The sequence below is a fragment of the Mobula hypostoma genome, chromosome 2 (genome assembly GCF_963921235.1).
Source record: "Mobula hypostoma chromosome 2, sMobHyp1.1, whole genome shotgun sequence".
NCBI classification, from domain to species: domain Eukaryota; kingdom Metazoa; phylum Chordata; class Chondrichthyes; order Myliobatiformes; family Myliobatidae; genus Mobula; species Mobula hypostoma.
Genome location: NC_086098.1, coordinates 123,807,182 through 123,819,348, shown reverse-complemented (window position 1 = coordinate 123,819,348; position 12,167 = coordinate 123,807,182). Strand labels below are relative to the sequence as shown.

The 12,167-nt window shown below is 47.6% G+C and overlaps 1 protein-coding gene across 1 annotated transcript in view; it reads right to left on the bottom strand.

The window, feature by feature from the left end:
• Positions 1–8,352, bottom strand: part of parp1 (poly (ADP-ribose) polymerase 1) — a 63,974-nt gene extending 55,622 nt beyond the window's left edge. Inside the window, exons 1-2 of the mRNA XM_063040598.1 lie at positions 8,205–8,352; positions 1,457–1,619 (exon numbers count right to left, since the gene is read on the bottom strand). Coding sequence (XP_062896668.1) covers positions 1,457–1,619; positions 8,205–8,318 — 277 coding nt within the window. The 5' untranslated portion in view covers positions 8,319–8,352. The remainder of the gene's footprint in view (positions 1–1,456; positions 1,620–8,204) is intronic.
• Positions 8,353–12,167: the final 3,815 nt, after the last annotated feature.

Genomic DNA, 12,167 nt, shown 5'->3' with positions numbered 1-12,167 from the left:
CCTGAAATGCAGTCCCGGCATGAAATGGTAAGCATTCCCAATTGTAGTATAGCAGTGGTCAAGTATGTTGGGACCTCTTGTGCTGGAAGTGATATGTTGATAATCAGGCAGAAATATTTTCAAGCAAGCCTGACTGAAGTCCCCGACAATGATCTGAAAGGCATCGAGGTAGACTGTTTCTTGTTTGCTGATGACGATATTCAGTATTTCGAGTGCCTGCTTAACATCACCCTTTGGTGGTACACAAACTGCAGTCAGGATCATGGAGGAGAACTCTTGGTAAATAAAACTGTTGGCACTTAATCATTAGATGCTCCAGGTCAGGGTAACAACAGTGTGACAAGACCACTGCGTTTGAGCACCACTAAGAGTTTACCACGAAGCAAAGACCCCCACTTTTGCCTTCTCTAAATCAAGAGTTTGGTCTATCCTGTGCATCGAGAAGCCCTCGAACCTCATCAACATATCCAGTACATCCGGTGAGCCTTATCTCCGTGAAACAGATAACAGTGCAATTCCTCATTTCCCTCTGATATAGCAACCTGCCCTTAGTTCCTCAATCTTATTCTTCAGTGACTGTACATTTGCGAGCAAGTTGTTGGGTAAGGAAAGTTTATTACCCCAGTGTTTTAGCCTGGCATGGAGTCTGCCCCTCTCTTTCAGTTGTGGCAATGTACCTTCATTTGCTTAAAGGTGCTATACCCGCATTCTTGAGAGTTTAGTCCACTGAATCCCTTAGAAGATAGTGACATTACTAGTTATTTAAGACTGTAAAAACGTATATTACTTAAGGGAAAATTACAGATTGCGGATTGCAGTGCGAGTAGCTCAGAAGTACTTTTATAAGTTTTGTAAGCTGCCTGCAACACACTGCCATGGTTCACCAGCGCCATTTTGTCATTACTCAGTCCCTCAAGTCCCAGCAACATTCTCAAACCTCTTCTGCATTCCTTCCAGTTTAACAGCATCTCTTGGAGGGTGGCCAAAACTGAACACCATTCCAAATGTGGCCTCACCAACATCTTATACAGCTACAACGTATTATCCCAATTTCTATATTCAAAGCTCTGACTGATGAAGGCCAGCATCCCAAAAGCCTTTTTCACCACCTTCTCTTCCTGCGATGCCACTTTCAGGGAACTATGCACTTATACTCCCACGTCCCTTCCCAGGGACCCACCACTCATTTGTCTTCCTAAACTCCAACACTTTGAACTTATCCAAATTAAATTCTCTTTGTCATTCCTCAGCCCACTGAGCAAATTCCCTCTGTAAATCCTGATAACCATCTTCACCGTCAACGACACCGTTTTTAGTGTCACCTGCAAACTTAATACCCATCCCGTGTACATTCTCCTTCAAATTATTGTTACAGACGACAAACAGCAATGTATCCAGAGATATCCGAGAGGGCTGAGATCTGTACCAGGAGGGGCTTAGACAAACACATACTTACCTCCTCCTCCGCCCCCCGTTTCAATGGCCTTTTTGATCTTTTCCTGGTCATCCCACCGCAGGTCTGACAGTCCATCCACGTCAGCAGGTGACACCACCCGGGCTCGCTTCCAGAAGCAGGCATAGTGATGCCAGTGTGGGACTTTTCCATCGAACATGGGCGACTGGCAGGCGGAAGGGGGGGAGGGGAGAAAAACAAGCACACAAAAGGGAGTGAGATCCTAGTAATCAATGGTTACAGGGTTTCCAGCACCAAGGAGCAACAGCGCCAACCTCCCACCAGCTAGGGGTGTACCACCCAGCACCAAGGGGCAACCAACTGGCCAGGAAGCCTGACCAGTCACAAGGTGGGGAAGCAGAGAGGAGGGCTGACGGAAGTAAGGAACACCTTTAATAATCTCGGACAACCCACAGCACCTTAGCCAAGGTGAAGCTCCCATTGTAAAGTCAGTCGGGTGGCCCAGCAAGATCATGGGCAGGAGGATGTCAAGTTGGGGGGGGGGGCTGGGTCACTGCGGGAGGAGCTCCCCCGTTCTTCCTCGAAAGATCAGTAACTCAGGGCTGTGGCTGGTAAAACTGCTGCTTCATGGTGCCAGAGACCAAAGTTTGATTCTGACCTCAGGTGCTGTCCCTCTGGAGTTTACACGTTCTCCTCTGTGACCACGTGGGTTTTCACTGGGTGCTCCTACTTCCACCCACATCCCAACGGTGTACAGCTCAGGTTTTTTGGTTGCTATAAAATTGCCCCTAGTATGTAGGTCAGACTTATACAATAGGGAAACAGGCCCTTTGGCCCAACAACCATGCTAATCAAGGTGCCGAATTAAGATAGACCCATTTGCCTGTGTTTCACCCATATTCTGTAAACCTTTCCTCACTATGAGTCTGTTTAAATTACTTTTAAGGTAATTGTGGCCTCCTCTACCCCTTCCTCTGGCAGCTCCTCCATATGCCCACCCTGCTGGATGGGAAAAACTTCCCCAAGAATGGTAGAATTGATGAAACTGCGAGGAGAATGGCTTGCAAGGAAATTTGAAGGGGACTGGGATTATTCTGCAGTCTAGCATTGACAATGTACTGAGCAGCCTTCTACCTCACTAAGAAATAAGAAAAACTGTGCCATGCGATCCTCAGCATCTCCGCGGGGCCACGGACAGGGCACCCCATCTCAGCAGGACTACGACACACGTCCAGAACCAAACAGGGAGCCAGCCTCGGGTGCTGGAGCTGTGACCCCAGTGGAGGGTTTGAGGATACAAACTGCCGCCCCCCGGGTCTCATCTACAGGGACTGCATTTCCAGCAAGCACAGGTATTGAAACGGGCACCAGTTTGATGGCCACACGTTCATTCGCAGCAGCTTCCATGGGGTTTACAAAAGGCGCTGCTGTCATATTTTTAATGAAGGCAAGATCCTGCTGAGTATTAATAACTTAAAAGTACTGCAGGTCGGTCCCATCGGCTGGCGGAGATAATGAAGGAGCTGTGCGACGTGCTGCTGCCTCAGTTGAAGGAGGCTCACGGTCCAGTAGCGACCGACAGTCTTGGGCACTTCTCCTGTGATCGCAAAACCCCTTTGGACATTGTTAAGGTGAAATGCTGCAAGTTCCATTCACTGATTTATTGGCGAAGATCAGAGGCAGCTAGCTAGGGGGTGGGGAGGGGGACACTGCACGGTCTCAGTTACAGTGGGGGCGAGACCTCAAGCCACAGTGTCACCTGTCTGCAGCCACCAGGAGAGAGGTGTCATCGTAACCACCGCACTCCACCGGGGCGGTTTGGCACGGCATTCAGGCTGGTGTCCGTGCTGCCCCCGCCAGTGTTTGCTCAGCAAAAGACAAGCTGTACTGTGGTCGACTGCAGATTTTGGTAGTATTCGGTTGGACTCGGGGCCTCAAGTGGCAGTGTGAAATGTGAGGAGGATGTTATGAGAATGCAGGGTGACTTGGACAGGTTGGATGAGTGGGCAGATGCAGTTTAATGTGGATAAATGTGAGGTTATCCACTTTGGTGGCAAGAACAGGAAGGCAGATTACTACCTGAATGGTGTCAAGTTAGGAAAAGGGGAAGTACAATGAGATCTACATATCCTTGTACATCAGTCACTGAAAGTAAGCATGCAGGTACAGCAGGCAGTGAAGAAAGCTGATGGCATGTTGGCCTTCATAACAAGGGAAGTTGAGTATAGGAGCAAAGAGGTCCTTCTGCAGCTGTACAGGGCACTGGTGAGATCACACCTGGAGTATTGTGTACAGTTTTTGTCTGCAAATTTGAGGAAGGACATTCTAGCTATTGAGGGAGTGCAGCGTAGGTTCACGAGGTTAATTCCCGGGATGGCGGGACTGTCATATGTTGAAAGATTGGAGCGACTAGGGTTGTATACACTGGAATTTAGAAGGATGAGATGGGATCTGATTGAAACATATAGGATTATTAAGGGATTGGACACGCTAGAGGCAGGAAACATGTTCCTGATATTGGAGGAGTCCAGAACCAGACGCCACAATTTGAGAGTAAGGGGTAAGCCATTTAGAACGGAGTTGAGGAAAAACTTTTTCACACAGAGGGTTGTGGATCTGTGGAATACTCTGCCTCAGAAGGCAGTGGAGGCCAATTCTCTGGATTCTTTCAAGAAAGAGTTAGATAGAGCTCTTAAAGGTAGCGGAGTGAAGGGATATGGGGAGAAGGCAGGAACTGGATACTGATTGTGGACGATCAGCCATGATCACAGTGAATGGCAGTGCTGGCTCGAAGGGCCGAATGGCCTACTCCTGCACCAATCGTCTGTTGTCAAGCTGTGGTGTTGCCTGTTTACAGGTGCTGGGAGAGACATTGGAGCTGGTGTGCAGAGTGGTGCAGCATGCAGGCCAGAGTTGGTGCTGATCCCATCCCTCCCCCCAATGTTCAATGGGCAGAACAACGGACTCAGGGTCTGGACTATATTCATATATATTGTGTGTGACTGTACTTTACAGAAAAGACTTGGCCTCAGGCCGCAGTATAGCCTGCTCACAGCTACCAGGGAGAGGCACACAGAGTCCAGACTGGAGTCCCCCACACCCCAATGTTCACTCAGCAGAAAACAAGCTCCAATGTGATCTGTAGATTTCAGTGGCATTGAACGGCTTGAGTTTGGTCCCTTTTATTGAGTGCTGTATCTCTCTATTTTATACGTGCGATGTGTGCTTTGTGTTGTGTGTGACTGTTGGTACTGTGTTTTGTACCCTGACCCTAGAGTAATGTCTCGTTTGGCTGTATTCATGTATGGTTGAATGACAATTAAATTTAATTGAATTGAATTATTAATGAAAGCCAGAAGAGGCTGCAAATGCTAGGATCTGGAGCAACACAACAAAATGGTGGAGGAACTCAGCAGGCCAGGCAGCATCTATGGAGAGAAAAAGAGAGTTGATGTTTCAGATCAAGACCCTTTATCTGGACTGAGAGAGAGCCAGCCTAAACAGGTAAAGGGAAGGGGTGACTGGTGGTGGGATCCTGTTGTAGATGCCAGAAGCTGCAGAGCATGTTACATTGGATATGGGGACTGGTGAGGAAGAAAGTCAGGTCTGGGGAACCCTACCCCAGGCTCTGACCAGAGAGGGAATAGGGCAAAGAAGGAAATACAGGAAATAGAGAAGATTACTAATGGTAATCTTGTGGCTAGATTCATTATAGCACAGCATCCGGAGAAATCAAAGCATAGAAGGCTATGGACCTATGCCATTACATGGGAACAGTATTGATGGGCTGAAGAGCCTGTTTCCCTGCTAAATGACTAACTATAAAGCTGACAGAGGTTCCAAGGGAGTATTACACTGGAGTAAAGGGAATTACAGAGACATGAGAGAGGAGTTGGCCAGAATTGATTGGAAAAGAACACTGGCAGGGATGACGGCAGTACAGCAATGCCTGGAATTTCTGGAAACAATTCGGAAAGCACAGGATATACACATCCCATTGTGCTTTCCCCTATTCCTTCTTCACCTTTCCTGCCTATCACCCCCCTGCTTCCCCTCCCCCACCCCTTTATCTTTCCCCTTACTGGTTTTTCACCTGGAACCTACCAGCCTTCTCCTCCCCACCCTCCCCCCACCTTCTGCCCCTTCCCTCTACAGTCCTGACGAAGGGTTCCGGGCTGGAATGTTGACTGATCATTTCCACGGATGCTGCCCAACCCGCTGAGTTCCTCCAGCATGCTGTGAATGTCGATTTCGGATAAGGGATTGTGGACCTGTATCTTTCATAATTTTAAAAACCTCTTTTGGGTCTCCCCTCAACTTTCAACGCTCTAGGGAGAAGTTTGCCCAATTTTTCCATACAGCTCATACCTTCTAATCCACACAGCAGTCTGGTAAACCTCTTCGGCACCTTTCCACAGTCCTCCTCATCCTTCCGATTAACAGGATGACCAGAACTGTGATCTTATTGAACAATACAACAGGGTGTGGTGGTGGTGGGGGGGGAGGGTCAAGTAGCTAGGCTCAGCTGTTGTAAATTGTGAAAGGGCATTTAAAATACAAGAGCCTATAATGGGTGCTCTATGTTTAATTCATCCCAGGGGAGAAAGAGAGGAAGGTGGAACGGTGGTACATTGGAACCACATGGCTTACAAGGCATGTCCCACAGTGCTAATAGCAGCACATTAACACAGACAGAGCAGACTTGCCTTCATCACTAAAGGACTAAACGTATCAGGAAGTCATGGTGCAGTTGCATAAAAATTTGGTTAGACTGCACGAAGTTTTGCATGCACCTTGGCTGTTCCATTACAGAAGGATGTAGAGACTCTGGTGAGGGGACAGAAGAGGTTCACCAGGATGCTGCCCACTCAAGGGTATCAGCTGGAAGTTGGGCCATTTTCTCTGGAGCAGTGGAGAGGCGCGACAAAAGTTTATAAAATTATGAGCCCCCTAGATAAGGTAAATAGTTGGAATTATTTTCCACAGGGTTACAATATCAAGTACTGGAGGGCATGCATTCACACACACAGACAGTGCTAGGTGCCAGAGTGGTGCAAGCAGAGACAATAGATACATGAATATGCATTGAATGGAGGGATATGGATTGTGTGCAGGCAGAAGGGATGAACTGAATTGGGATTGACCTCGACAGAGACATCTGCAGACTGAATGGCCTTTCCTTGTACTGTTCAGTGTTCTAATTGTCATGCTAACCCATCTGGTCTCATCCCATCACAGACATCCCCTTTGTCCTGTTTATCCCTCCCCTACCATCTCGCAACTGAAAACTAATTTGTTTTTCCTCTCTTCCTCAGTTCTGACGAAGCGTCACTGACCTGAACGGTCCGCGGCTCCTCTCATCACAGATGCTGCCTGCCATTCGGAGCCATTCCAACACATTGCTGGTGGGGCTTGTAAACAGCCAGCAGCCTGTTGGGCTGAATAGCTTCTTGGCATTGCCGGTTTCAGGGTCCCACACCCTAGCTGGCAGTGTGCCGGGGTTTAGGGTCAAACACCAGAGCAAGGAGCACTCAGTGCCAATTTGGTGCCCATTAAATCACAATGAGGTCCTTCAGCCCAGTGTCTGTACTAGCCATTAACCACCCATTTACACTCATCTTACATTAATCTATTTATTCTACAACCTCCCCCCCCCCCCGACACCAGATTCCACCCCTCACCCACACAACAGGGGCAAACTACAGCAGCCAATTAACTCACTGACCGGCACGCCTCTGGGGTGAGAGAGGAAAGCAGAGCCCGTGGGCAAAACCCGGACAGATATAGCGGAAAAACTGCAAAAAAAAGAGGCGTGGAAAGATACAGTCCCTATTGCAGGCAAATGGGAACAGCGTAGACGGCCAGAAACGACGGCATGGATGTGGTGGTTTTTAAAGAGTCTGTTTCTGCACTGTTCAGCTCTGTAACAGTGCCGGTGGTCAGGACCGAACCCGGTCTCCGGTGCTGAGAGCTGTATTGCCACCACTCCCAGCAACACTTGTTTGCCCCGGGTGTCAGGGCGTTAGAGAGGGGAGAGAGTGGGAAAAGTGGGCGTTTTTTCAATCCGCAACACCACCATGCCGTTAACCATTTCTTTTCCTTTAGTAAATATTTGCATAATGCCGTCCTTCCCACGATTGACCTCATTATGTACCTCTGCAGATCGCGTGGTTAAATAAAAATAAACAAATTCAATATTTCCGCTGAGGATAAATCAGCATTGTCAATTTAAAATGCAATCACTGGAAGTTTAAACAAGAGCATTTGCACTGAATTTTTTGGATTTTTTTCCCCGCAGCTATTCATCCAGCGGTGATTTTAAAACGCCCACACTGTGGAGATTATACATGTTTAAATTATGATCATCGTCGCCAAAGTTAGAGCTGGGGGAAAGAGCAGAGGAGGTGGGTTCCTTCACAACGGAAAGGGAGTTTTATAACAGTGCTTTATGGGCATTGTACTGAAATTTTTCTACCAAAGTAGTTGCTGCCGGCTTTAGGATGGGACTATTTACAGGCTGCTAATAGGCCTGTTTTACATCATCACAATACAGCGAACCAAAACATCACCGGTTCGTGGGGCGAAAGAAAAACTTGAACTCACAGAAGTGAATGAAAAAACCACGACAGTGCATCAGTACAAAATTTTCCTATCTCGCCCTAGAAAAAAAAAGCATGCATCGTAGAATATATCCAGTCGGCCCAAATCAGCACCACGAGGCCTGCGCGCTTGCAGCGGAGAAAAGCGAAACCAAGTTTCTCGCCGCTCCATTCATTCTCATGCGCCTTACCTGCACCATAATTGCAAGCCGCAGAGAGTCCTTCGCAATACTCTCCCCGCATTTCTTACAGGAGGCGCGTCCGCTCTTTGCATACTCGGCCTTGAAGAGCTTATCCTCGGCCATGTCTCTGCAGGCAACTCCAAATGGAGGAGGACACGCCGCGCGCACCGGCGGTGATTGACAGGTGGCCCGGATCGCCCCCCCCGCGCCGCGCGAGCGTGAGGCACCGCCCACGCGCGCGAAATCAAATACTGTACAGCACCCGATGGTGAGCGGAGGGTGATTGACTCAGTTTGCAGACTGAAAGACTCTGTCCCAGGCAACATCCTGCTGAATCTCCCCTGCAGATACATCCTTTCAATAGTGTAGTGACCAGATGTGCACACACATTTTCATCTAACTTTCAAAGTTGTACCGTAGCCTCCCCACTCTTACATTCCACACAACACACATAAAAATTGCTGTTGAACACAGCAGGCCAGGGTAGCATCTATAGGAAGAGGTACAGTCTCTTACTATCTCTTCTTTCAGTTAGTCCTGATGAAGGGTCTCGGCCCGAAACGCGGACTGTACCTCTGTCGATGCTGCCTGGCCTGTTGCGTTCACCAGCAACTTTTATGTGTGTTGCTTGAAATTCCAGCATCTGCAGATTTCCTCGTGTTTCGTCTTATATTCCACATCTTGGCTAATGAAGGCAAACATCATTATAGATATATAGCACAGAACAGCGCCAAGCTACGCTGCCCAGTAACCCACCAATTTAGCCCCTAGCCTAATCAGAGGACAATTTACAATGACCAATTAACTACCAACCAGTACATTTTTGGACTGGGGGAGGAAACCGGAGCACCCAGAGGAAACCCACGCACAAGAACATACAAACCACTGTCTGTACTGCTGCCTACTGAGATCGTTGGATGTGTACAGCGGGGTCCCTCTGTCTCCCTGTACTTTTTAGGGCTTTGCCATTCACTGAGTGCTTCCTAAAATAAAAACAGAAAATGCTAGAAAGGTCAGACAGCATCTGTGGAAAGATAAACATTTCAGATCCGTGTGCCTTCGTCAGGTGCCTCAGTGATAAAATGTTGTCAATGACCCATTGGCAGTGAGCAATAAATAAGTCAAGAGTAAAGCTAAGAGTCAAGAGAGATGCAGGTGGATTAGAGGTTCTAGAGATGCATGAAAGTTAAGAGTGCCAGGCATGAAGAATTGATGGGTTCTCTCTCCCCAGACCTGTTGAGGTTTTCAACTTTGTTCCTTTTCATCTCAGATTTTGGACATTCCCATCATGTGTGTCCAATCATCTCTGGTCCTCCCAGCAGTCACCTTGTCTTCCTCCTCCTGGGCAGACCCTCATGATCATGGATGACGTACTCTTAACCCAGTTCTGTGGGCTCTGAGCTGACCAATGCGGCTGATGTGGGAACTAGTTACTCGTCCACAGACAGAGGCACCAGAGAATGCAGATACTGGAACCTGCCAGCAAACCACAACACACGATCTGCTGGAGGCACTCAGCAGTCGAGCAAGACAGCTGCGGGGTTTCGACCCAAAATGTAAACAATTCCTTTCCTCCTATGAATGTTTTCCTCCAGCAGATTGTATGTTCATCCACAGATGGAGTCGTCAGTGATGGTCTGTGTTGTCTCCTGCCTTTGCTTCCAAGGGGCTTATGAGTTTTCCCACTCCATGGCCTTGAGCTTCCCAACACCATCCCACTCCCCTCCTCCTCTTTGGATATGGGTCATGGATGCCCAGGAGTGAGTGGGAGTGTTATGTTTCTTCAGCGACGTTTTGAGCACATCTATGAATCCTTTCCTGCAGCCATCTGGTAATATCTGACCGCAACGCAGCTAGGAAAAGAGTTTCGGCAACCTGGAGTCAAGCAGGCAAGTGATGTGGCCTGCCCAGAGTTGCAGATGGGTATAGCTGGAGATGTTGGTCTTGGAGAGGATGCGGACGTTGTTTTGCCTATCCCTCCAGAGAATTTCAGAGGATTTCATAGTGACGGTACTGATGCGACCTCTCCACGGCCTTGAGGTGCCTGCTGTAGGTAATCCAGGTGTCTAAGCATGTAAGAACATTATCTTGCACATTTTGAGAATGCAAGAAAATCAGAATCCACAAACACAAGGAAATCTGCAGATGCTGGAATTTCAAGCAACATACATAAAAGTTGCTGGTGAACGCAGCAGGCCAGGCAGCATCTCTAGGAAGAGGTACAGTCGACGCTTCGGGCTAAGACCCTTCCTAAATCAGAATCCACATCAGGTTTATCAAACTGACTTAGATGATGCCACAGTAGTGTAGCGATTAGCACGACATATTACAGCTCGGGACGTTGGAGTTCAGAGTTTAGTTCTGACGTCATCAGTATGAAGTCTGTAAGTCCTCCCAGTGGAATGTGTGGGTTTTCCCTGGGTCCTCTGATTTCCTCCCACAGTCCAAAGACATACCAGTAGGTTAATTGGTCATTGTAAATAGTTCCTTGATTAGGCAAGGTTTGAATCGGGGTTTGGCTCAAAGGACCGGAAGGGCCTGGTCCACACTGTACCACAATAAATAAATAAATAAACAGACAAACAAACAAACAGTCAATAAATAATGACATGAAACTTATTCTGCAGCAGAAGCACAGACTGAAGTCACAAAATTACTACAAATCACATAAATAGGAGGAGGAGAAGATGGTAGTGCGACGCAGCTTGTGCGGCCACTCCGGTGGTGATGTCTGTAATCTGTCAAGTAGGGTGTCGTGCACAATCCTGATTAGATGGAGACAGATGTGAGAGAACGGAGGAACATCTGGAGAAACTTCTGAAGTGCCTGCTTCGCTGCCGCTGTTACTGTGTGATCCAGAATCTCCGGAGGAGAAGGCCCCGAATCCTCAGCGTTGCTTGTTGCTTGGCGGCCGGGATGGGGTCAAAGCGCTCGGCAGAAATGGTGCTCAGTGCTTGGTGTCGAAGGGCTGGTCGGAGGATCAAAGTTTTCGGACGGACTCAGAGTCAGCTGTGGTCAGGTGCTTCCAATGCATCGACAGTTGTCGGTGCCTGGAGGTTTATGGCAGAGAGAGTTTCTCTCTTCTGCCGCCTGCTATTGGGGACTATCGGGAGCCGATCAGAACATTGAGACTTTTTTTTACTGTTCCCATGGTCTGCTCTTTATCAAATTATGGTATTGCTTTGCACTGCTTTAACTATATGCTATAATTATGTGGTTCTGTCAGTGTTAGTCTTCGGTTTGTCTTGTTTGTTTGTGATATCAGTCTGGAGGAACATTGTATCATTTCTTAATGCATGCATTTCTAAATGACAATAAACGAGGACTGAGTGTCATAATCTAATCTAATAAATAATACAAAAAAGGGATAGCACGGTAGTATTCATGGGTTTGTCGACCTTTCAGAAGTCTGATGATGGAGGAGAAGATGATGCCGTCTCCAAACAAAAAAAAAAGTTCATCCCAATGCATTTTAAATCATAGTTGAGGATTTCAATCAGGTTTGTTTGAAGAAAACCCAGCCCAATTATCATCAGCATATATCCCGTAGCACCAGAGGTCCCAGCACACTAGACCACTGTTATACTAAAATGAAGAATGCCTACTGTTGTATGGCCAGACTGCATTTCAGGAGATCTGATCACTTGGCTGTCCTTCTCCTACCTGCATATAGACAGAGGCTAAAGGGCAAAGCTCCAGAGATGATAATGACAGCAAAGAGGCCTTTGCAGGATTGCTTCGAATCTGAGAACTGGGTCGTATTCAAGGATTCATCTACGAATCTGAATGAATACACCACAGTTATCATCAGCTTTATTAAAACAACTGTCCTCACAAGATAATTCAGAGTCTTCCCAAACCAGAAGCCCTGGAAGAACCATGAGATCTGCAACATACTGAGGGCCAGATCAGAGGCAATCAAGCCCTGTGACCAAGAAAATTACAAGAGATCCCCATACGATCTCTGGAAAG